Below are 26104 nucleotides of genomic sequence, written 5' to 3'. Positions count from 1 at the left end.
AATGAAAATTTTAAAAAGATAAAGAATTAAAGTAAATTTGACTAAAGAGGCAAGATCAAAATTCAGAAGTACAATTTATCATATATTGAATATACTCATTTATATTATTTAATAAAATTTGACGAAGAAGGAAACCAAAAAATAAAAATTAATTATTTTTAAAATAAAATAAAAAATGTGAATACAATTTAAATAGTTTTAAAATTTGACCAAATGAAAGCGGAAAGAGGGATGCTGCAGAACTGTGTCGTTTAATTAAAAACGACATATATGCAGCGTGTTTTTGACTAGCTTGAAGGCTGAGTTTCCCAAGGCGAAGAGAGAAAGCATTTGTGATGGCAGACGATCTGTTTGATGGATTGCCCCCTCCTTCCTCAAGCACTCTCATTCTTCCTCAACAACAACAACATAATCATGAGCCAATTCTTGTTGCTACCAACAACAACAACCCTGAATCCTCTGCAGTTCCGGCTCCAAAGCCAATCCTCAAAAGTGCCCTCAAGCGCCCCAACCCTACTCAACCCGACACCCAAGGTCAATTCTTCTTTCCCCCCCTTAATCGGTTATTTCCAGTTATGTTTTCAAGCTATTTTGCAATTTCAATAAATACCACCCTAGGGTTACTCGAATTCAAACCAATTAATAATTAATTCTATTAAACTCCTAGTCGTTGAGTGTTTCCTTTTTGTTTAGCTTTCTCGCGTGAACCCTAAGGTAGATAACATAGGTTTTCCAATTCGCTATCTCGTTCCTTCGCTTTTTGTGCTGCAACTCTGAAACCAATTGAGGGGGGCGCGTTTTTATTCTACACTGTTTATGACATGGACTCATGGAAAGAATGTGCACATGCAAGACGGTGAGAAGAATGGATAACAATCATTAACATACTCATTCACCATTTAATTGGGCTGCAAAATTCAGCTTCAAGACCCTTTTTTCTTGGAATTCTCTGATTTTTCTTTTCACACTGCGAACTTCAGTAATTCCAGTCTTTAATATTTAGTGGGATAAAACTTTGTTGTTGTTTCTTTTATTAATGAGAACTTAAGTTGAATTATGAAATGTATCCTAATTTAAGAGTTCCTTATATTGTTTTTATCAAAACTAAGAACTCTATTTGAGCTTGCCTTGGTTTTTAGTATGAAAGGTATCCTAATTTAAGTGTTCCAAAACAAACAGAAATCCAATAAGTTGCAAATTCAAGCCTCTACCTGTCTTTTTGGAATGAGGTAGACGTAAGTTCCTCTGGTAAGTGTTTTTTGGAGCCCAGATGCCTTGGGCTGGGGCATCATCCCCTTTCCCTAAATTTAGTTTATTTTTCTTTACATTTGCTTTTTTCTGAATTCTGAATAATCTATTGTAATTTCAGCTGCAGCACCTAAGAAAAGCTTGAAGTTCAAAACCACAACGGATGCTTCTGAAGCACAAGTTATTGAGGCCATGCAGAAGATAACTTCACACATCAAGAACCCTGCAAAGTTCAGCAAGGCTGCAAAGCTTGCTATACAGCTGATTCAGGCAGGAAGTGTAAAGTCAGAAATTAGTGATTATTTTTTTGCCATATTAGAAGCTGCAATGTCATCATCCATTAATTCTACAGATCCTTCAGTTCGGGCAGATTATCATTCTCTGTTCTCCGTAGCTCAAAACACCAAAGAGGTAAGATTAAGAATCTGTTCAAGATATTCATAATTCATCTTTCTTGGATAGGGTATGTGGAAAATTTCTTGACCCTTGACCTATCCTTTAATTGCAGCACCTCAATAAGAAGCAAAAGAATCAACTGGAAACTTGGACAATTAATGCTGTGGTGGCGAATGATTTATATACAGATGACAGCTTTGTGGTATGATTCTCACCAAACTTTTATGTTAAACTTGCTGACAACTACTGCAATGTTCCTCCTATTTGAGACAACAAAAAAATATTGGAATGATATGCAACTTGTTTTGACATGTAATGCTGTTTCAATCATCACAAAATGAAAAGTATGCTGTCATTGATGTACTGTCCTTTTCTTTGTGCATTTTGTCAAGTGGATGACTGATTGATAAGCACCACCTTTCCCAATTCAGCAGCCATCTACTGTGTTCACCCTTGCCATACTATTTTGTGACAGGTGAATAATGGAGCATAGAAGTGCACTCATGCATGGCTTGTGTTACCTCTTGAATGTTAACATATATACACTCACTCCAGGGACAAAGTATTCTTGTTTTGGGGTAGTGGAAGTTTGTCTTGGTTTCAAATAGCAGTATTTGTCACTTAAGTGGAATGTGGGTTCCCGGCTCAGCCCTCTGCTAGCTGATACTTTGACTTTGTGAATTTTTGGAGGGACTATTAATGCATCAAATTAACTGCTGTGAAAATTTTGTCTGGATTTTTTCGTGTAATGTTAACTTTTGTCTACTCACCAGATTTAGAGTTGGGATATTGTTGCCTATTTTAATCTTATTCAGTTTACCTTGAATACTTGGATCCATAAAGATTGTCTATTTGTTACTCATACTTTGTTTCCTACTTTCTATACAGTTTTCTAAAGCAGCTGGGCAAATCAAGGAAGCTATATCTAATCTTCCTGTTGCAACAGAAGAGGAGGACACAGAGGAAGCTAAGTCTCTGAAAGATAGCACAGTTATAGCAGATGAAGGTGGTAAAACACCTGCCACTGATAATGATAATGAGGGGGAGGAAGCTCAAGCTGACCCATTTGGACTTGATGCTCTGATTCCTAATTCCACAAAGAAAGGTGAAAAATTAAAGGCAAAGAATGAGGCATCTGTGAAAATAAGGGAGGATGAGGAAGAAACCAATAGATTCCTCAAGTCACAAAGAGAAGCCCTGATAACTTGTTTAGAAATTGCTGCTCGGCGTTATAAAACACCCTGGTAAATGCTGGTGCTGTTTTCTATTGGATGTCTTTTTACACGATTTATCTTGTTGACATTATTTGTTGTCCTTTCTCTATCCAGGTGTCAAACTGTAATTGATATTTTAGTGAAGCATGCCTTTGATAATGTGGCAAGATTTACAGCTCGTCAGAGGGATGCTGTTGGGAAATTGTGGGCTTCAATACGGGAGCAACAAACTCGTCGGAAGCAAGGGAAGTCAGTTAATGGAAAACTTGATGTAAATGCTTTTGAATGGCTTCAACAAAAATATGCTGGTGAAAAGATTAGCATTCGTCATTCTGTTGGAGCTAGTGGAGACCGTCGTGCCCAACAATGGCTTGGTTAAATATTCTTGTGACCTTTCTATTAAAGTAATAGAGAGGATGATGGCAACTGCAAAATAGTTTAAAGGAGGGGAGAGGATGCGTCCTCGTCATTTCATTCAGTGTTGTAACTTAGCTAGGTCTCAGACGTCGCTCTTGATTGAATATCCACCAAACAATTAGGAAGTGACTTCAAAAAATGTGATTTTTTTTAATTTTTTTATTTGTGCAGATATAAGTTGTTGATTTGTTTTCAAAACACGAAATCATGTTTTGCGTAGTGTGCTCAGACATCTATTAACTAAAACAGTCTGAATGGGATTTGATTCCGAAATCACGGTGGTTGAAACAAACTGTTACATGACATTTGAGAACTTCTGGACAGGGAAAATTTTATACTTTTTGTTTTTTGGTGAATAAACCAATTTTATACTTGATCTAAGCTATTAACGTTTCATCTTCAGGACAGGCATCTATTAAGGGTTTTATCGTGATAAGAAATTAACATTTTCAGCTTCAAAATTTATCAATGAATGACTTAAACTTGATTTTGAGCTAAACCCTTTTCACTCTTGGCAGAGCTTCTTTGGTTCAACGATAAGCATCAGACTTAGACCAAGGTACTGCTTTGTGGCCTCCGTCTTACTTCTGAACATTTTCCTTTTCCCAATCTCCAACTGTGTTAAATTTTTCTAAAACCACATAATTTGTATGAATATTCCTAAATTCTGCACAATAAAGATGTGCAGACGCGCTTAAGATGAACCCTGTGAGCTCAAAACTTGTGCCGATTCGTTCTTCATCAGCTTTATCAGATCCTCTTGCTCTGCCTATGCTTGCGGATTTTTATCTTTGTTGATGAAGCATTCGCAACCTTATCTATTCTGCTTTGATTTATTTTGAAGTTGTTCTTTTTTATTTTTCCCCTCGTAAAGGTTCATTCAACTTTTTAAAGAGAAGCATTTTCTTTTGGATGGTTTATTTAACACACTCTGTGCTTATGGACGGTCCTGTGCTGATTTTACTTAATACATCAGGACATAACATAATCATAAGCTACATCTGCTGTTGCCCCCTTGTTTGCTTATTTTTAGCGAAAAGCAGCTTTTCTGAGGAAAAAACACTACTACATTGCAACAAACATTGTGATTTTTGTGTGTACACAATGATATTTATACTCTGGTTGATTATTTATGAATTAGAAGTCAAGTCGGTCAGTCCTTTGATGCCATCTTTGGTTGTAATCAATTATTTTATTCAATTTTGTAATTTCAATCCAATGTTCGCTATGCAGCCCCATGGATGTGAGGAGCCACCTTCCCTATGATAACTTCCGTTGTATGGATTGTGTTGTCATCTGTAGTTTCACGGCCAATTTGGTTGTGCTGGGGAAAATGGGAAGTTATCTCGTAGAGATCTGTGTTCTGGAATTTTTTCACATTTGGTCAAGTGTGCCAAACACAATTATACACCTTGACCACCTCTAACTTAACTATGTATAATTCATATACTGCAGTGACAAAACTGTATGACAGATTGAATGTTGCATATACTAGTTAAATAGTTATGCATTCTAAAGATCAAATGGTTATCGAACACAATCAAAGATTTAAAAGAAACCACTCACTGTATTAACCACATGAATATAACGTACAAAGAGAAAACAAAAACGATTAAATCCTTCTATTAAGTATGGAAAACAAAAGAAAGTTGCATGTAATCCCAAATTAATAGAACCTTATTTTGCATGACACAAAAAACAAAGGCAGGGGATTGAGCTGAGTTAACTAGCAATTCTTGAATTGAGAAAACCATATATATATATATTGTGGTGTTATCGCTATTCTTTAGCAACTCAATCATTCCCTTCCCTTTGATTTGAGTTCACTCCCAGTCTTCGTCACTCAATTCATCATTTTCTTCTTTGGGAGGTCTAACAACCAATAACACAGTTCCTAAACTCTGAGTGAAACCCTTTTCCTTCAATCCCGAACCCCTCTCGACCTTCAAACCCTCACCATCAGCATTCACAAGATAAAACCCATCATCGGCACCCACCTCTTTTTTACTCCTGTCAGCCACCACCAATATAGGCTCCTCCTTATACCACCTATTCACCTTCCACGGCAAAACCCTAGCATCGGGAAACGATACCACAACACCCCCTTTTCCTAAACCAACCACTGGGTCCCACGAAGGCAACACCACCCATTTTCCCCATCCCTTCTCCGCCACCACCACACCAAACACCCCCTGGCTCCTACTCTCATACGGCGCCTCCAAAATCTCCCTCTCCTCCGCCGCGGAGACCGGCAACACCACCACCGAACTCGCCTCCGCCACCTCCCCAATCCTCAGCCTCACCACCGGAACACGCACAGCACCCTCCCCTGCATCCACCTTATCCCCCTCTTCACCATTCCCCTCCAACTCCTCCAAAATCATATTCCTGGCCGCCTCCGTCTCCGCCACGCGCAGCGCCTGCTCCAGCGCCGAAGTCCTCTGCTCCGACGGGTTCCTATGCTCCCTGCTCTGCCTGTAATACATAAAAGAAAGACAGTCCCCGGGGAGAGTGTAGTCGAACCTCGCCCATCCTTTATCCCCGCGCCGGCTAGGGAAATCCTTCATGGAACGTGCGAGCTCCTGCGCGGCCTTCCCGTCGCAGCGATTCTCGACGAGGAAGCGCGCGGCGGCGACGCGCTGCGAGGCGCTGAGGAGACGGATCTCGTAGAGGAGCTCGGCGCCGCCGGTCTCGAAGGCAGCGAGGAGGTCGGGGTCGGCCTTGGAGTGGACGAGGGAGTCGCGGACCTGCGCCCCGACGATGAGGCGGTTCTGCTCGACGCCGGAGATGCCGGTGGTTTCTTCGATTGTCGGAGGGGAGAAGCCTTCGCGGATTAGGGAATTGATTAAGGGCGCGTACTCGTACCAGAGGCCGAGGCGGTTGGCGAGGATGTCGATTCGGCCGGCGATGTCGAGGGTGCCGAATTGCGAGGGGAGGGGAGACGGGGGAGGGCGGAAGGGCTGGTAGACTTGATGCTGCGGCAGCAGAGGCTGCTCAGGTTTCTTGAAGGAAGATGAGTTGAGGACGGCGGAGATGGGTTTCACGAAGTAGCGACGGTGAGGTGAGGGAGAGGCTGATGAGAGAAAGAGGTCATTGGGTGTTATGGGTTTGAGGTTGAGAGGAGGGACGGAGAGGGAAAGCATTGTGCAGAGTGCAGAGTGCAGAGTGATTCAAGATTGGAGTTGCGTGCCTTGCCTTACCTTATCTCCTGTTTCTGGCTTCACTGTCTTACTCACCAGAAACAACTATACCAAAAATATCTTATCCACTTTTGTTTTCAACTTGTATAATTATGAACTTAATATCTTACAAGAATAAATAATATTCGCATCTAGTAGGAGGAGTTGAGCATGCACAGGACTAGTCTTCGATTCTCATTGCTCACACTCAACTAATATTGCCATCTACTATGTAAAACTTTCCTATCTCCTTTCACAAATTGTAATGTACTTACGAAAGAAACAATTGAATTTTATAATAATCATTCTACTCTACAAACAATTGTAATGTAAAACTTTATTGTTGATTAATAATGTAAAAAAAAATACACTTATAATATTAAGCTATACAATGACATGGTTTTGCTATCACGAGAAATTATATTTAATATTACATAAGTTGAATAAGTTTTTATTTTCAAAGAAAAAGGGTTTGTAGCATACATGACATGCTTTTGATATCACGAGAAAGATTGAAGTGTTGCATCAAAGGATTCAGTTATTTCTGTTGTGCTTTATCGGGCGACAAGATGGTAAAAATGTAGATTCATGAAGAGACATTAAAAGGTACTATTACTTTCTGCACTCCTTTTTTGTCATCCAAAATGGTGAATCCAAAATCTAAAATTACATCCCCAAATACACTCCTTTTTTAGCTTTTGACATGACCAATCCAAAATGTAAAAAAAAAAAAAATTACAGAAAAAGTGTAAGTAGCAATTTGAAAGTGCAGGAAGCAATTTGAAAGTGCAGGAAGCAACAACCACTAAAAGAGAGAGAAATTAACTATAGAAAAAAAAAGAGTTACAATGTAAAGATAAGTTTGTTGATTTTTATAAGAGAAAAAAGATTATACACTTATAGTATAAAATATTTTACACCTTCATCAATCACAATCTATCATATACAGAAAGATTGTTAACTTTTATAATAATTATTTTAAAAGTTATACTAACGATGATTTATGATTAAACAACAGTGTACAAATATTTTTTTACATGACCATTAAACTCTTTATAGTATTTATCTTAAAAATCATACAATTAGTTGTTTGTAATTGAATGATAGTTTAAAACTATACGTAACATATAAAATTATACATAGTCATTAAACTCTTCATTAAAATATGGTTTCATACGAGGAAGACACCTTTGAAGAAAAATATCTAAATATGATTGCATTTAGATAATTAATTAAGAACATTCCTCTACATTATCTATTATGAAAGGTTTTTTAAAGAAGAGACTTTAGTCATATGACTAAAAATGTAAACAATATTGGAAATAAGACATGTTCTACATCAGTGAATAGTTGTGAAAAAATGGGTTATATAATCCAAGTCATATAGTTGCTTTGATATCTTCAAATTTGAGTGAACAACTATTTTAACCTCTAAGAAGTAGACTTTCTTACATTAGTCTTTGAAAAATTAACAAAATGTTAAATAAGTATTTGGAATATCAAATAAATCCTTAAATTTAACTATTTGCTGTAATTTTATTCTTTATATATAAGTTGATATTATCACTTTAATCACACTTGTTTTTTTTTAAAAAAAATAGACTAATATGATTATCAATTTACATTTTCAAAGATTTTTTTAATAACTTCAATTTAAGGACTAATATGAAAACGTTCTACAAATTGAGGGACAAAGTGTATATTGCCTCTTCCTATTAAGTATGCATCTTCCTACTTACCAACATACTCTCATTATGGTGTGTAGCTATGGTGAGTTCAAGATTCGAAATCAAAATTGCAGACTAAAGCAAATGACTTGAAATTACAGAAAACTTCTCGGAGAGAGTAATAAGAGAGAATAGATTGCAAAGAGATGAGGGTTCATCAAACAGGGAATTGTGAGTGTTCAGTACTTAATCTTTAAATGAGAATGAAGGTCCAATAGTAGATTAGAGATTAGGATTAGGATTAGGATTTGCGTATTACAGTTCCACTGCACAAATGGGGATTAGGGTTCCAGATTCAAGGAGAGAATATGTGGGAATGGAGAGGGTTCGATTTGTCAACAGTGAATGCAAGCTGTGAAGTCCGGTTTTGATCCGGGTTTTGTAAAAGAGAAATAAAAGTAATCTCTGGTTTAAAAAAATGAGCCAATTTATCTGGTTTTAACTGTAATCTGATTTATTTATTTTCTAATGTGGATTGAGTTTATATGTGGTTTGGGATAAATAACTGGATATTTTGAACAGCCATGTACTGTTGTACAAATGGAAATCAGAGATGGCAATATGTGTTCTAGATGGATACTAACGCGGATTCATTTGTAACATCATGCAGCACGAGTCTGAATGCTTGGATGCAATCCATCACCCCATTGTCTACAGACTACAATCTTCTACTACTAATGATACATGAACCTAAGCTCAATCACTCAGACACCGAGAAATGACATAAAATTATAATAGTTTAGAGACTATAAAACATCAAAACAATTTCATGAGAGCAAACCACTTCCAAGCTTTATCTCAGCTTCGTAAGTTACACTTCGTTATGCTACAAATACACATTCAGACTCCAAGTGGTCAGACTCCTTGCACGATCAGTGCCTCAGGCCTTTCAACGCAGCAGCAAAAATCTAATAATGAAACAAGCATAATTTAATTATCTGTTATTGTATTTTATTTTAGCAGTATATTATCAAAACTAGTGTCCTAATTTTAAAGCAAGCAAAGAAAGTGACTCGTATAGTCATATTCAGATTTTTGTTGTGATGTCCTAATGCATTCTTTTCTACAGAACTTAAGTTAAAACAAGACAGATACGTGATGTAATTGTGCAAATAAAGAAAGCCTCACTCTTGAAAAGCATGTCTTTCAAGAAGCTATGAATGACAAAAGATTCATCATTTGAGAATGTGGCTTATCCCTTGAGTTGCTGGAGCAACTTTGCATTCGTTCACAAAACAAGGTAATGGATACATGCATAAATGAGCAGCTTCAGTTTGACCACTCCATAACATGGATCAAAATTAGATACACAATGATGAAAGAAACAGATGGAAGGAGCTAAGACATTAAACACGATTTGTGTATGTTAGCATAACAAAGGCAGAGCCTCAACTTAGATGGCTTTGATGGGGTAGATCGGATGACAAAGTCACCACATCTCTCAGGGTGCTTTGTGGCTAGACATGACCCTGCATTTCCAAACCTGCCCTCATCCTTGCCAAGAATGAAAAATGGGTACCCATCCTTTTCCCCATCAAGGGCGACAGAAATCCTCTCACACTCTCTACTTTAATAATATATAAAATAGATATTAAGTTTTAAGAATTAAGTTAAACATGGAAGCCATATTATTAATAGAAACATGGAAGCCCGGCCTTATGATTTAACTATTATGTATTAGATATATTCTATTCTGGATAATAAGCAAGTAAACCCTAATGTTGAATGATCCCTTGGTCCAAATGACTACATAAATCAATATGAATTAGAGCAATATACTACTGACATAGTACATAAACAAGTCATATCAGCATTAGGCATAATTTATGTACTGTCCCTTTGGCAAAAGAAAGGGGTGATACAATTGATATAAACTGAGAGTTACACCAAATGAAAAAAACCTTTTTTTTTCCTCTCTTTCTTTAAGTTTTTTATTTCCACTGTGTTTGCTTTAATTAATCATATAAAATGAAGCAGAATTTTCCAAAGAATGATAGAACGTACATAAAGACACCATTTTCAGAAAGAGATACCTTAGACGGTGGTTGAGGAAACTGTCTCAAATCTGCTTCTGCACCAGGAGATCGATTCTGCTTACTGCTTCCCTCACTCCTATTTCTACTGCTTTTCTCTTCGTGATATGATGGCAATGTCAGATCATCAAATGTCTTACTTAACTTGGTGGATGATATATTGCCCTTTTCCATAGACCTGCCTTGTGATCTTAGATTATAAGATGTTGCAACTTCTGTGTCCTCATTATTAGCATTCATGTTAGTAGGTGCATTGTTCTGAGCAGTACTATGGGAATTCTGATCCTTCTTTGAGAACTGAGTGGCTGCTGCTTGTGCCCCAGCTATGGCCAGACTTATACTTGATGATTTATCCACTTCAGTTGCTTTTAAGTTAGGAGTAAGCGCAGAGATGGAACCTGGCTTCAATGAAAATGGGTTTTGTGGATCTGGAAGTGGAAATTTCACCGGCAACGGACTATTAACTGGAGACAGACCTCTAACTGCAGCTTCATAAATCTTTTAACAAGTAGGAAAAATCAGCCTTCATTCCAAGAAAGAAAAAAACAGAAATCAAGACAGAGACTTGGAACCATAATACCTTCTTTTCCAGGTTATAAACACCTTGGTACCCCCGCATCTCAAAAGGAATCAACAATTTCTGAATTAAGCACAGGAAAAAAAAACACTTAACACTTGTTCAACATACACACAAACAGTTCTTAATCTGATAATCATAGGAATCGCACAGCAGTAGAAAGACACAAACCTGTGGTCGTTCGCACAGCCAGCAATAATCAGTTTGTGCTTCCACCCGCACCTAAGGAATAAAAAAACGGGCTTAACCGCTTAAGTGAAGATAATGTGTATAACTAGGAATGAATAGTTAAAAACAAAAGTATAGTAATTGACATGGTACCCCTTACCCCTTCAGGAACCATCTCCCAGCATGCTAGCTCATCACGTGTTAAGCAGCCAACAACTTCAACACATCCTGTTATCAAGCATTCAAATTGGTGAGCGATGAATTGAACTGAATTAACATTTAACAGAGAACGAGGTTGAGGTATTATACCCAAAAGCCTAGAAACAGGGTAGTGCTGAGGAAATTGGATATCAGTGATGCCATTGAGTGCATAAATCTCCTTGTAGAAGTATTCCATTGCTTTGATTGTAGACTCCTCTGGGACTTTGCTGGCAGCATGAATCCAAAGACGACCTTAAAAAACAAAATCAAAACATAGGACACGTGCAGGTGGTCAATGATGTCTTTGTTTGTTTGTTTGTTTGATACAATAATAACATTAAACACAAAAAAGAGAAACCTGTGATTGGAGCGGGCCATGACCTGCCCTCGACGCGCTTGATCCCGTAAACGAGGAGAGAAGCCCAAGGCTGGTGCATAGTTAAACATGGATTCCGGTAATTGCCCGAGTTAGAATGGTTTCGTCTCATTGCTTCGCTTCGCTTCTCTTCACCCCAAAATCAAATCTTTAGTTCGCCCTCCTTCTCACACCAACAATTGATTGCTCGCAGTTGGGTTGGATTCGCCGATGCCCAAATCACTGTATCATCTAACTCACCAAAGCGAACTCAAAGTTTAAGTCATGATACACTAATGACAATTCTTAATTTATTTTGACCAAATTTATCGCGAAATTTATTGAAATAAAATCAAAATAACTTATACAGTAAAAGATATTACTTTATAAAAGATAATATATTCTCTCTTCTATTATCTTTCATAACCTTAACTGCATTTAAAAGATAAGATAAACTTAAATAGATTTCGTAAAAATTCTTCTAGTTTAAATTAATATATTATTTACTATTTTAAAAATATTACATTGAGAAATCAGTCATCACTCATCAGTTACTTCATATAAAATGTACGTTTATTGATTTAACTATTTTAATGAATATAAGTGTATAATTAAAACTTTTTTTTATATTTTTAAAATAATATTATGACAATTTTAAAACGTGGAAATTAAATATTAAATCATTTTAAACTAAAATATGATCCATATAATAAGAATTTATAATATAATATTGTTTTTTTTATGTACGAAATTATTGAATAGAAGGTGATAATTTGTGTAAGAAATTTCTAGCCACCTGACACTACAACCATCAAGGCAGGCGAACCTTAAACAAGTATTTTCATTTCCAAGTTCTTACCTCCCTCAAGAAATTTGTAGGAAAAAACTAGAAGTCAGAAGTACAAAACAGAAAAATATAACACATATTGGAGGTTTGTTGTGCCGTAAAAAAATCACTGCCTTGAAAGCAAAATTCGGCTAGACCTTGATGCAATCTAGTTTGCCGATTGCTCCCCAAGGTTAACACAACGAGCCTATGAACACGTGTACTCGTGGCCTTAGGCTATGGAAATCACAGAACAATTGCCCAGAATTTTAGAAATAGATAATAAGAAAAGAATTGAAAATTATTTTCTCCCTGTGCAAACCTCTGCAAGACTATGACAGTCCTCTTTTTTAATAGCAAAACAATGAAAAACGTCTTTTTCTTTTCCTGTCCACAAATCATAATTATTAGCTACACATTTAACAAATTGACCGTTAGAGAATTGCTAATAAAGTGGAGGTTATGCTATTTGGTTTATAGCTAATCAAGAGCATTAAAAAATATATTTGTTAAAAGAATAACAATCAAAACTGATTAAAATCAGTTAGGAAATTTGGAAATAAAGAAAAGGAATATTATATTTCCGATGTGGGACATCACAATGAAACAATTGTGGCTTCAGTTTGTCATTGTCCAACAATCCCCCACCAATGGTAAAGCTGGAGTTAAAAAAAAGAGCAATTTCTGGGCAAAAGAGAGAGTAACATTTAAGTATCAATATCATAATGATTGAATTGATACATAGTGAAGTAAGGCAACAATTGTGTCTAGGTAGTGAATTACTCTTGAACTACCAAGTTTTCAAATGAGACCCTTACAACACATGTATTTCTCTAATATTTGTGATTTCCGCGATATTACAAACCAGCGCTTTTAATGGCCATGCGCACACCTTGGATACTAATGAGAGCTCTAGAAAGAAAGCCTAATTCTTTCATAGAAGGCGGCCCACCTTCACTCTCACGAAGTTGAATCCATCAAGTGCGTCTCAAAAGCACCACCAAAGAGGCTATGGATTCATTAAGAGCAAAAAATTCTCATCTTTCAAAATAACAAGCGGTGAGTCCATCAAGTCCAATTCATATGGACCACCTAATAATTAAGGCTATGCACTCATTAAGAACTGAAAGTTCAACCTATCCACAATGTATTACCACATGTCATGGAGATGAGAAATGTAATACAATAGAGTAATCATATGGTTTCGTTTGACCATTGATGGTATCCACCATACTTTCCTCAACACAAAGGCTTAAGCCCCATCCCCCTCGACGATTCAAGTACAACTTTCTTTGTTAGACCTTTAGTGAACGGATCTGCCAAGTTGTTCTCTGATCTAACAAACTGTAATGAGATCACATCATTTTTTAACAATTCTCTGACTGAACTGTGTCTAATGCGTATGTGTCTCCTTTTTCCATTATAAACATTGTTCTTAGCAATTCCAATAGCTGCTTCAGAGTCACAATGAAGAGAAACTGGTATAGACCGTTTCCCCCACAATGGCACATCTGCCAACAAGTTTCTCAACCATTCAGCTTCTTGACCTGCTAAATCAAGAGCAATAAATTCTGATTCCATAGTTGAACGTGCTATACAAGTTTGCTTGGAAGACTTCCATGATATGGCACCTCCACCTTTAAGATACCTGAGTAAGCGACGAAGTGCAGTCCAATGTTCATTACCTGAATTGTGAGTATATCTGCTTAGTCTACTCACAGCATATGCTATGTCAGGTCTAGTACAATTCATGAGAAACATAACACTCCCTATGATTTTAGCATATTCAGTTTGTGAAACACTAGAACCATTGTTTTTCTTAAGATGTATGCTAGGATCATAGGGAGTTCTCACAGGTAATTCATCATAACAGTTAAATTTTTTTTAAGTATCTTTTCAATATAATGTGACTGACACAAGGAAAAACCATTATCACTTTTTTTTCATTTTAACTCCAAGAATCACATCAGCTTCTCCTAGATCTTTCATATCAAAATGAGAAGATAAGAATAATTTGGTCTTTTCCACTACAGTCACATTAGTACCGAAAATTAACATGTCATCAACATATAAACATATTATCACACATTCTTGTCCAAACAATTTAGAGTAAACACAAGTGTCAGATGAATTCACAATATAACCATCACTTACCAAAGTTTGGTCAAATTTTTCATACCATTGTTTGGGAGCCTGTTTAAGGCCATATAATGATTTTCTCAACTTACACACTTTGTTCTCTTGACCTTGAATCACATAGCCCTCAGGTTGTTCCACATAAATTTCCTCTCTCAAGTCACCATTAAGAAAAGCTGTCTTTACATCCATTTGATGCACTATAAGCCCATGAATAGCAGCTAAAACAACAAGAGAACGAATTGTGGAAATTTTAGTAACAGGAGAATATGTATCAAAATAGTCAATTTCTTTCTTTTGTGTGTAACCAACAACTACTAATCTAGCCTTAAATTTATCAATGGTTCCATCAGTTCTTAATTTCTTTCTAAAAATCCATTTGCATCTAATTGGTTTACTTCCCTTAGGTAAGTCAACTAAATCCCAAGTATGATTAGACATGATAGAATCTAATTCACTATTAATTGCCTCTTTCCAAAAGTTGGCATCAATGGAAGTTACAGCCTCATTATAAGTTTTAGGATCTTCCTCAATGAGAAAAGTAGATACAAATATATCATTTATTTTATCGACATCATTGTTTTCAACCACGAAGGCAGTAACAAAATCTGGTCCAAAACTACTTTCTATTCTTTTCCTTTTACTTCTTCTAGGTTCATTAACTTGTTCATTTGTTACAGAGGAAGAAGTACGCAAATGTAAAGGCACTGAAGTAGTATTACAAGAAGAAATCAATTCATTAACATGTTTTGTTAAAGGAAATTCTTGTTCAAAAAATTCTGCATTTCTAGATTCACAAATAGAATTATCATTCAAACGCAAGAACCTATAAGCAGCACTATTTTGAGCATATCCAATAAACACACAATCAAAAGTTTTGGTACCTACATTAGTCCTCTTGAAATCTGGTAGAGCTACCTTAGCAAGACATCCCCATACTTTTCACAAAAATTTAAATTTGGCGCAAATCCTTTCCATAACTCATAGGGAGTTTTATCTAGTCGTTTATGGGGAACTCTATTTAGTATATAACAGGCCGACAAAATGGCTTCCCCCCACATTTGGGTAGACATACCAGAACTTAATAACATAGCGTTCATCATTTTTTAAGTGTTCTATTTTTTCTTTCCGCTATGCCATTTTGTTGAGGAGTATAAGGGGCACTAGTTTCATGGATAAACCCATTTTTAGTTATTACTACTTTGTCAGCTTCAAAAACCAATTTTAATCCAGCTCTATTTAGACAACTACCAGAAATTAGGTTCCTACGCAGAGAGGGAACATACAAAACATCACTCAAAGATAATGTTTTTCCCGAAGTAAGTTTAAGGAGAATCTTTCCTTTACCAAGCACTCCAGCTGTAGCTGAATTTCCCATGAAAACACATTCTCCGTCATCAGCATTCTCAATCTGGTGAAAAAGCTCTTTGTTGGCGCATAAGTGTTTAGAAGCACCGGTATCTAGAATCCAGTCCACCTTGTTGTCGACCATGTTTGCCTCCACTACCACAGCAGCTATCACTTCTTCATTTTCTGCTAGATGTGCTTGAGGAGCATGTGGTGCAGCAGGTTTCGAGTTGTTAGATTGTTGTCCCTTCCTCAGTTTGCACCCATAAGCTTTATGACCTGTTTTGCCACAAACATAGCACTCACCCTTTCTTTTCTGAATCTTGTTATCACCTTTGTTGATATTAGTGTGTGTTTTCTTTTGTCCTTTTTTCTGAAATCGTTTTTCTTTTCCTTTTGACTTGTGTTGATCAGCAAACTCAACAACATTAGCATTAACTGAATTTACAGAATGTAAAACATGCTTATCTTTAAGTCGGTTGGTCTCCTCTGTCTTCATATGATTTATTAATTCTTGAAGTGAAGTCCCTCTTCTTGTGTTTCAGTTGGTTGCGGTAGTCACTCCACGAAGGTGGAAATTTTTCTAGAAGCACATTAGCCTGCAATATCTCACACATCTTCATTCCTTCATTTAGTATATCACCAACTAGATTCTCATACTCATGAATCTACTTCATGATTGGTTTGTCATCCATCATTTGGAAACACAACCAATTTCTGTTTAGTACTTGATGCAAGGAAATAATAAACCATTATGCTTTCAAATTGTAGGAAAAAACTAGAAGTCAGAAGTACAAAACAGAGGTTTGTTGTGTCGTGAAAAATCACTGCCTTGAAAGCAAAATTCGGCTAGACCTTGATGCAATCTAGTTTGCCGACTGCTCCCCAAGGTTAACACAACGAGCCTATGAACACGTGCACTCGTGGCCTTAGGCTATGGAAATCACAGAACAATTGTCCAGAATTTTAGAAGTAGATAATAAGAAAAGAATTGAAAATTATTTTCTCCCTGTGCAAACCTCTGCAAGACTATGACAGTCCTCTTTTTTAATAGCAAAACAATGAAAAACGTCTTTTTCTTTTCCTGTCCACAAATCATAATTATTAGCTACACATTTAACAAATTGACCGTTAGAGAATTGCTAATAAAGTGGAGGTTATGCTATTTGGTTTATAGCTAATCAAGAGCATTAAAAAATATATTTGTTAAAAGAATAACAATCAAAACTGATTAAAATGAGTTAGGAAATTTGGGAATAAAGAAAAGGAATATTATATTTTCGATGTGGGACATCACAATGAAACAATTGTGGCTTCAGTTTGCCATTGTCCAACAAAATTAACATAGGATAGCTAAAACCACAAGACACTTATGTGAAATATAGATCTTTTTTTAAGGAAGAATAAGTGATGACACTTCGTCTTAGTGGCTTAAAAATCTCACTTACACCACTATGGCCTAGGTGAATAAGCATAAGTAAAGGAAAAGACAACCAAGCAAAGGAGGGAGAAAGAAATAAATGAAGGCAAGGAACATGAATTGAATGGAAAATCAACTTGGGCAAGTCCTCTACTGATAAAAAGAATTTAAAAGAAGCAAATATTCACTTACTTTATAAATGAGCGACCTATGGATACAAACCAAAACATTGAACCTAACCCAATAAAAAGTGACCCAAAAAGGACAAGAATACTAATGGACGATGCCTAAACGAAGGAAAATGTTAGATAATCACTAAGTCAACACCTCGACTAACCCAAGATACTAACTTGAGAGGGAATTGTTTTAGACCTATCCCACACCTTGTTATGTCAAAGAGACTAGCTTGTATAAAAAAGGCTCAATACCCTAACGCAACCTAGACTCATTGAATGACTCATTTGGTTGAACCTTGACACTAACATACATCTTGAATGCTAGCCTAAAGAATTCTGAGAGTAGACTAGCCATCACACAAACATGACATTTTTTTTTAAACACATCTTATTTACGTTTCTTTTTGATTCATATCATTTAATTAACTGACTTAAAATTTAAATCCTAACTTTAAATATAAAATAAAGGATAATATCTCATCTTACATCTTATATGTATTCTTAATTTCATATAAAAATTAATTATTACTTTTGAAGACATATTCTGTATCAGTACAATAATGAAAAAATAAATAATATATTGTCACATGACACCAAACTAGGCAATATATATTGAATAATTGATAATTTATATAATTGACTACATTACACAGTGTTACGAAATCCGTTTCCTTCCTCTAACCTAATCAAATCCTCTCCTCTCAAACCAATTCCCACTTTTCCTCTCTTCGCCTCCCCTCAGAAACCAATGTCCATAATCACCCCACGCCGTCATCCTCAAACGACACCCTTCCGCTAGCAAAACGACTGCGGTTTGGTCGTCGTCTTCCCCGAGGCATGCTCTTGGGATATTATTATTCATCATCGTAATCACACCCTACAGAGACGTTGACTTTGTGCTTTTTCTGGGAGGGGAACAAATGGACCAAGCTCTTCTGGACGACATAATCAATCGCCTTCTCGAAGTTCGCAGCCGGCCGGGGAAGCAGGTGCAGCTGTCGGAGTCGGAGATCCGCCATCTCTGTGCCGCTTCCAGAGAGATTTTCTTGCAGCAACCTAATTTGTTGGAGCTTGAAGCACCCATTAAGATTTGCGGTAATTTCTGTTGTCTTCTTCTTTTTGAACTGCATATTGTCATTTTTGTTGCTTGTTAGTTTTAACCCTAGCATCACCCCCTCCCGAAACGGCGTCGTTTCGTGTTTGAACATAGGGAGATCTGTACTAGGATATATATGGCATCTGGATTGATCAACTGCGAGGCTTTTATGTTTTCTCTTTGTGTATGATCTAGTGTTTTGGCTCTGTTTTGATTCCTTGCCACATGATTTTGATTATGGGGTTTAAAGAGTTATTTAAGTTTAGTTTGCAAATGGTGATTTAACTCAAGTACTATTCTGCTGTATTTGGTTACAAATTTGTTGCATGTTGCTTGCTTATTAGTGAGTATGTTTTAGAGTGGATCAGTAATGTTCAGCATCAGTCCAGAGTGGAGGAATATCTGATTGTAATCTTCTCAGGTATGCACTTCTGGTGCTGTACTTGCAAGGACTTCAACCACACTCAAGTCAGTGTTTGCAGTACGAGAACGAGTGTGTGACTAAAAGTTAGAGAGCGAGGATATCTGAGGCCTGTATAGCCTATTTATATTATTTCTCTGCAGGCAACAGTGATGTTTCTTATATGATGAGACGTGGGAAATGTCTCTAGAGGATGAAATTTGTTGTGCCTACTAAACAACGCTAGAGTCTAACCTGGTACATTGCTGGTGTTGCACCAGAAGGTTCTTGACCTGCAAGCCTTATGGGTCAGCTATTGCGTCTGATTGTACTGGGTCAGCAGCCCAGCACATTCGCTCAATTCATGATTGTAGGCCTGAATCCTTTTGTAGGGTATAGAACAAAGAGTGATGCAGTGCTGTCACGCAACCGTTATGGTGCTGCCATAACAGCGTTATGAACATGTAAAGGTGGACGCCACAAACCATCAGCCATTATTTGATGTTTTGTAATGGGTTCCGCCATTTCTGATATGGTGGCTGCCAACATGGCCGTTGCGCCATAAAACACTATTGATAACCTTGGAGTGGTGTTGGAGTGGTGTTTGTGGAAGATAAATTTGACCAAAGTTTCCCTGATGTGGCCCTGGTGTTGGTAATATATCAATTGAGATGTACAATTAGTCCAATATTAGTACTGATAGCCTATTAGCCCATTAATAGGCATGCCGTGTTATCTGATTTTTAATGAAAAATGAAATGGATGAAAGTTCATATATTATATTAGCTAAAGTGGCTGAGGCAAAGCAGCTTCCCAGCTTATTATCTGAGGTGAAATCCATTGATTGTTGCACTTCAGTCTGCCTTGACCTAATGCAGTTGTGGACCTGTGTTCTCTTCCTTGTTGAAAGTTGAAGCATTGGTGGCCTTCCTCATTTTCATTCTTTTTCTGTCTGAATAAAAATGATCAAATAATTTAATCCCCTATTTTTTTTATGTTCCTCTATCAAGGCTTATTGGACCATGATCTCTGTGTGTCACCCCAAAGTTAGTTCTCTGCTAGTGGGATAATGTTTAGTGATTCATGCTACGGGGGTTTATTATATAGAAAAAATAAAGCCAAACCTTAAACTCAGTATTTATAAAATCAAATAGTTTACTACTTTAAAAGAGTTGTACTGCTTTGTTTTAAATAATATTGGAAACAGAGGCAGTATCAACTATGCTCAAAACTCTAACTTCTCAGCTAAACAGTTGTTTTACACTGAAATGTCATGCAGAGCAAGAACAGCGTTTCTTCAGTGGAGGAAATAATAATATTAATTGCAAATGGGGAAATCCTTGAGATCAAGTTGTGAATTATTATCAGGGAAGTGTAAGGATGGATGCAGCATTACTAACCTTTTTATTAGGTTTTTTTAGTCATTTATCAGATGTCTAATACATACTTTCCATGTGGGGAATTAAAACTTTTAAGCTGTGGTGTGGAATTTTGGGTAGAAGATATGTTTATAATCAGAATAACATAATTGATCTCTCTGCTGATATATAATTCCTTTACAGGACCTTAAGGTCCTGATTCAGTTGTTTAGGCTTGACCAAGTTTATTATTGTTTCTATGAGTTGAAGTGTTCAAGCTAACTTAAATTTGTAAACAGAGTTTGTGAAACAAGCTGTTCAAAGTTTGGTACATAAGGAAAATTTTCCATGATATGTAATGGTGTTTGCTCCAGCTTTTGTTTAGTTTGTCATCTCCTTAAAAGAAATTGTGCCAAAAAGAATTTTAACAAAAAGAGCTTTTAAAAAGTAGTTTTTTATTTTATTTATAAATTAGAAAACTTTGGGGAAAAAATGAGCTTTTAAATGAGTTAATTTTAGGAGCTTTTGACGCATATTTTTCTTTTTCATTCTTTATTTCAAGTCCCAAGATCCAAAAATACACTATCCAAGAAATTTTAACTTAAAAGTAATTCATTTTAAAAAAATCTAAATTTACCAAACAGCTTTAACTTTAACTTGAAGTAGCATTTAAGCTCTACAAAAATTGGGTCAAACACAAATGTTTGGAATTTCCTAGTAAAGTCTTGTTGAGATAAAAGGTTTTATATGAGAAGCTGTTTCAAGTGTCCTTAAAATGGCAGTCTTATGAGAATTTACATTTAATAATAATGTATCATAATCCTTGCCTATATTGTCTCAATTTTCCATCTTACTGTCTCAAGGTCAAGGATGTTGTTGTATCTGCCTTTATAAGATTGTCACGTCAAAGCTATATGAATCTTATGTTTAGCCAGTTAATCCAGAGTTTACATTGAAGAACTTGGAAAAATTAGGAGTGTTACTGTTAAATTTTAAGGTTGAAACACAATCTTAGAGATATGTTCTCAAATAGGGCTTCAGCTCAAGTACTGTATTGTTTGTTCTTTGTAGAGGACCAAATTAAGCAAGAAGATCTGTTTGATGAATACCTTCTACTAACATATGTTCCTAGCAATGAATAATAGGATTAAAATCAAACTTAAAAAGCTATTTTGTTTGTAACTGTGAAACTTTTCTTCAAAATGGTAAGATATATTCAGTATCCATGTAAAACCAAATATGTAGTATTGGTGGTTGAGGAGTTTATATTCATGAACTCTAATAATGATTCTGCTAGAAGCAGCAATTTGAAACAACAAAACTTTAACCAAAATATCCAGAATCCATGTAAAATCATTTACTTAGCATTTGCTGATGCAAGAATTCATATTCATGAATTCAAATAATAATTCTGCTGAAAGCAATTATTTGAAACAACAGAATTTAATCAATGTCAAATAGGACCTAACAATATCAAATGTTCCTTGTTCGGCATGAAATTTTTTTTCAGAGATCTTCATTTTTTAGAGTTTAGACACAATTTGTAGTCCTTTTGTTGATCAATGTCAAATAGGACCTAACAATATCAACAGTTTTGCAATTGCTACATAGTACTGTATTATGGTTTACAGAGAAAAATGTGTGATTATTTCTTAATGTCCTTTTGTTGATCTCTCAGGTGATGTACATGGTCAATATTCTGATCTTTTAAGGCTTTTTGAGTATGGTGGACTACCTCCCGAGGCCAACTACTTATTTTTGGGGGATTATGTAGATCGAGGGAAGCAGAGTTTGGAAACAATATGCCTTCTCCTAGCATATAAAATAAAATATCCCGAGAATTTTTTCCTTTTGAGGGGTAACCATGAATGTGCTTCTATTAACCGTATATATGGGTTTTATGACGAGTGTAAAAGAAGGTTCAATGTAAGGTTATGGAAGACATTTACAGAATGCTTCAATTGCCTTCCTGTGGCAGCACTAATTGATGAAAAGATTTTGTGCATGCATGGGGGTCTTTCTCCTGACATACTTAATCTGGATCAGATTAGAAATCTACAGCGGCCCACTGATGTGCCTGATACAGGTTTGCTTTGTGATCTCCTCTGGTCAGACCCAAGCAAAGAGGTCCAAGGTTGGGGAATGAATGACAGGGGAGTTTCATATACATTTGGTGCTGATAAGGTCTCAGAGTTTCTTCAGAAACATGATTTGGATCTTATTTGTCGTGCTCATCAGGTTAAACTCCCTGCCTTTGGTGTTCAATGTGTTATGCCAAGTCTTCTGGGTTGAGTTTGTATCCCCATATTTAATTGATGACTAAAAGTACTGAGACTTATTTCCACCAATCCTTATCTATCTATCAGGATTATAACAATTGCTTTACTTCATGCAAACTTGGTATTGCTGTTTTCGATGTAAATTCTGACACAAATCTGAATTGAGGCTAAACTTCTCCCTTTCAAATGCCACTTATTAGCTTATGATGCTTCATTCTTTACGTTCCTGCATTTAAATTGGATTAATGTTGAGTTTTGACCAGGTGGTGGAGGATGGGTACGAGTTCTTTGCTAACCGGCAGCTTGTAACAATATTTTCAGCACCTAATTATTGTGGAGAGTTTGACAATGCTGGCGCTATGATGAGTGTTGATGAGACACTAATGTGCTCTTTCCAAATATTAAAGCCAGCTGATAAAAAAGCAAAGCTCAACTTTGGAAGTACTACTACTACTAAGCCAGGAAACTCTCCAGCAGGCATAAAGGTATGGAGATATCTTAATCTCTGCTGATGCAATATATAAACAAAATTGAGTGGTATATATTTTATTGTATATGTAGATAGATATTTATGAATTTCAACCTTCACAGTGAATTGGCAATTTTTTGGTAGCAGACTGTTTTTTATCTGTCTAGACTTGATTTGTGAATCTTTTGCGGAGATCAATTAAATAAGCTTACGGTGGTAATTGCCAAAATCTGCTTTATTTCTAGCCTTTTGAAATAGGTGCTTGTCATGATTACACTGAATTTGGAGACATGGTGTCTTGGCTTGTTGGACTAGACTTCAACTTGGTAGTTTTGTGAGATTTCATAGATTTAACCATTTCTGATCTAATTTAGGATTGTTGGAACTTGGAATGATCTGATTTTATATTGATTTCCTAACCTATCATGTAATTTAAGTTATTATACCACATCACTTAGCATCACTAGTGTCAATGTTTTGTATTGTTTTGTTGTTCACATTCAATGCATTAAATACATTCCAAATTTCTCTTGTTGCCTTTCAGTCCTTCCTGGGTACAAAAGTATGAAGTTAATTTTGGTGAAATTGATGCCACAACCGTCAGCTTGGTCTTGAAGATGTAATAGTTGAAGAAAAGGAAAGTAGAGTTCCATTTAATCATGATATTTTGGAATTGTAAAAACAAAGGGAAACACCATCATGAACTATGTAGACTGTTGTTTTCCACTGGTACAAATTTGCATTTTGAGGTAGACAGCCTCTCCTTGTTTTCTTTTGTACACTAGTAGCTGGTATATGTCATTCTGACTTATAAGGTTCTCAAGCATTGATGGATACATCTGCATGTGTTCTGCAAACTAATTAAAAATGCTCGTACAATTGGTTTATGAATGGCAGTGAAGCCAGTAAAAATGGATATGGTCCTCACTTTGGATGTCTCCTTGTTATTTTTTGGTAGTCATTTTGACTTTGGTGGAAATCCTCTGTTAATGCGGGATCTCTAATAAGTCCTTTTACTTGGATACCTCTGAAACCTGATTCAACCCTTGGGATCTACCATATGAGACAAAGGTCCTCACGCTTTTTGTGACATTGCATTGCTATATCAACTCTTGAATTCATGTTTTCAATATGTGCCTAGTCTTGTGTTTTCTATTAAGAGGTGAAGGTAAAGTACGGAATTATAACATTTAATTGGAAAATCAAGAAAGTAAAAATTAAAGTAGTTTATTTTGCATGTGCATGTATATTTGATAATCCTAACATATAAAGTTTGCACTTCAATCATTTTGAAGTAAGTAATCCCTGTGTCTCTTGTTATAGAAGTAGAGTTAAATAAAGGACAGGAGAAATATGACCTAGCCGACAGACTTGAGTTTGTTTGTACCGGGTGTGCGTTCACAGCTTTTATTTAAGTTCCTGTTTTTTAACATTGTGAGTTTTATTTTTGTATTATTTTTTCTTTGTGTTGCATCCTATGCTTATTTTCTGTCAAGACTCAAGTAATTATTTTAACAGAACACAAATAAACCCGTGTTTATTCTTAAAAAAACGTGTTTACTGTTCTAACAGTATAAAAAGCAAAATGTGAGTAAGGACTCTTGTGTCTTCCATGACGGACCTGGCCTGGGTGTACTTGGACCTTGGAATTGAGTCCTGAACACCTTATGATAAATTGAACTATTGACAAATGTTTAAAGTAGGGGTAAAAAAATTGTTTTCATCTTCTGAACCTTGATCGGTTAATGATATCATTGTTCTGTATGATCTTTAAGGAATAAGAACGTCTTTCAATTATCAATAAAGTGAAATTATGAAGCATTTAAAGGTTGTGCAATTGAAAATTTATAAAGACTAAATGAATTGCTAGATGTAGTTGTACACTAGTTCATTTACTTATCGTATTAGCAAGCTGCTTCATTTTAAAGCCATAGTATCATGTGCTTTCCTAAAAATAGAGTATTAATTGCCGAGCAATATTAATATCGAAAATTTTAGGTATGCAAATACGTTCAAATTATTTATTAGTATGAGTATAAAATTCTATAAACTATCAAACCTAAAATTTCTACAACAATGGATACTAGTCACTTTGTTGGGCGTTTATATAGAGCTTAACATATATGTATTGTCAGTATATCTTGCGTATACCTTTTGTAACTAATCTTAATTACGAATAGCAGCCCATCAAACAAATTTCATATTTAATTTTTTTAATCATGATAAGAAGTATTTATTGATTTTGCCGATGATTAATCTCCGTTCAAAAACTTGGTTGGATCACTTTTAGTGAAATTTTTCTCCCAAACACTTTTTTATCTAGAGAATTTGAATTTGAAACATTACTTAAGAAATTGAGTCTAATATTACTTAGACCAATGTCTTGTTATCACGTTTCAACCTTGTAAATGAAATTAAAAAAAATTAATAAAATTGATTGAGAGAGATTCTATTAAAGATAGTCAATTAAATATTAATTTATCAATAAATTTAATGAATACTTTGTGAATCGTGCAGGTTTTGATGATGTCAAAAAGAATTTGTTTGATAATGAGTGTCATCATAAAAAAGGGGGAGAATGTGAATCATATATGTTTTGATGATGTCGAAAAGAAATCACTTGATTGTCATCATCAAAAAGGGGGAGAATGTGAATGTATGCATACATGATTTTGATGATGTCAATGAAGAATCAAACAAGGCTGCTTTAAAAGGATAAGCACTGCTTCAAGATTAATATAAAATTGCTTCAACAAAATAAAGTCTTGCTTCAAGATTTCTTCAAGATAAAGCATTGCCTCAAAACAAAGGGTTTCAAAGTCATCCAAGGCTCTGGTAATCGATTACCAGGCAGAATAATCAATTACCAGAAGGGAAGTTTGAGAAATAGTTGTTGAAAAAGGATTTGAATTTGAATTTTGAACATGTAATCGATTACCATATGTCTGTAATCGATTACTAGCAACGAAACTCCTGAAATTCAAATTCAAAAGTCATGACTCTTCAAAATATAACTGTGTAATCAATTATCAGAAACCTGTAATCGATTACCAATGAAGAATTTTAGAATTTTTTTTTTTAA

General features: G+C 35.7%; 4 protein-coding genes across 5 annotated transcripts; 2 read left to right on the top strand and 2 right to left on the bottom strand.

The window, feature by feature from the left end:
- Positions 1 to 230: 230 nt before the first annotated feature.
- On the top strand, positions 231 to 3578 carry LOC114372501. 2 transcript variants are annotated; one of them, XM_028330085.1, is made up of 5 exons: positions 231 to 534; positions 1376 to 1659; positions 1757 to 1846; positions 2533 to 2888; positions 2973 to 3578. In XM_028330085.1, the coding sequence occupies exons 1-5, from the start codon at positions 336 to 338 to the stop codon at positions 3235 to 3237; spliced, it is 1194 nt and encodes a 397-aa protein (XP_028185886.1). In that variant the 5' UTR covers positions 231 to 335; the 3' UTR covers positions 3238 to 3578. The 2 variants fall into 2 exon arrangements, with proteins under 2 accessions (XP_028185886.1, XP_028185885.1); XM_028330084.1 differs by having other exon boundaries at positions 232 to 534; positions 1370 to 1659.
- Positions 3579 to 4822: 1244 nt separating this feature from the next.
- LOC114371135 (rubisco accumulation factor 1.1, chloroplastic-like) lies at positions 4823 to 6545 on the bottom strand. Its single transcript, XM_028328563.1, has one exon. It carries the CDS (start codon positions 6416 to 6418, stop codon positions 5099 to 5101), a length of 1320 nt encoding a protein of 439 aa, XP_028184364.1. The 5' UTR covers positions 6419 to 6545; the 3' UTR covers positions 4823 to 5098.
- A 2183-nt stretch (positions 6546 to 8728) lies between these two features.
- Positions 8729 to 11841, bottom strand: LOC114372420. Its single transcript, XM_028329959.1, has 7 exons — positions 11519 to 11841; positions 11269 to 11412; positions 11120 to 11187; positions 10963 to 11013; positions 10795 to 10854; positions 10215 to 10712; positions 8729 to 9089 (listed from the first exon to the last, which is right to left on the bottom strand). Exons 1-7 carry the CDS (start codon positions 11646 to 11648, stop codon positions 9054 to 9056), a joined length of 987 nt encoding a protein of 328 aa, XP_028185760.1. The 5' UTR covers positions 11649 to 11841; the 3' UTR covers positions 8729 to 9053.
- Positions 11842 to 18055: 6214 nt separating this feature from the next.
- LOC114372421 (serine/threonine-protein phosphatase PP1-like) lies at positions 18056 to 23956 on the top strand. Its single transcript, XM_028329960.1, has 4 exons — positions 18056 to 18515; positions 21953 to 22512; positions 22817 to 23038; positions 23567 to 23956. The coding sequence occupies exons 1-4, from the start codon at positions 18341 to 18343 to the stop codon at positions 23588 to 23590; spliced, it is 981 nt and encodes a 326-aa protein (XP_028185761.1). The 5' UTR covers positions 18056 to 18340; the 3' UTR covers positions 23591 to 23956.
- Positions 23957 to 26104: the final 2148 nt, after the last annotated feature.

This window comes from Glycine soja, chromosome 10, assembly GCF_004193775.1.
Source record: "Glycine soja cultivar W05 chromosome 10, ASM419377v2, whole genome shotgun sequence".
Lineage (NCBI taxonomy): Eukaryota > Viridiplantae > Streptophyta > Magnoliopsida > Fabales > Fabaceae > Glycine > Glycine soja.
This window is presented reverse-complemented; position numbering and strand designations above follow the sequence as displayed.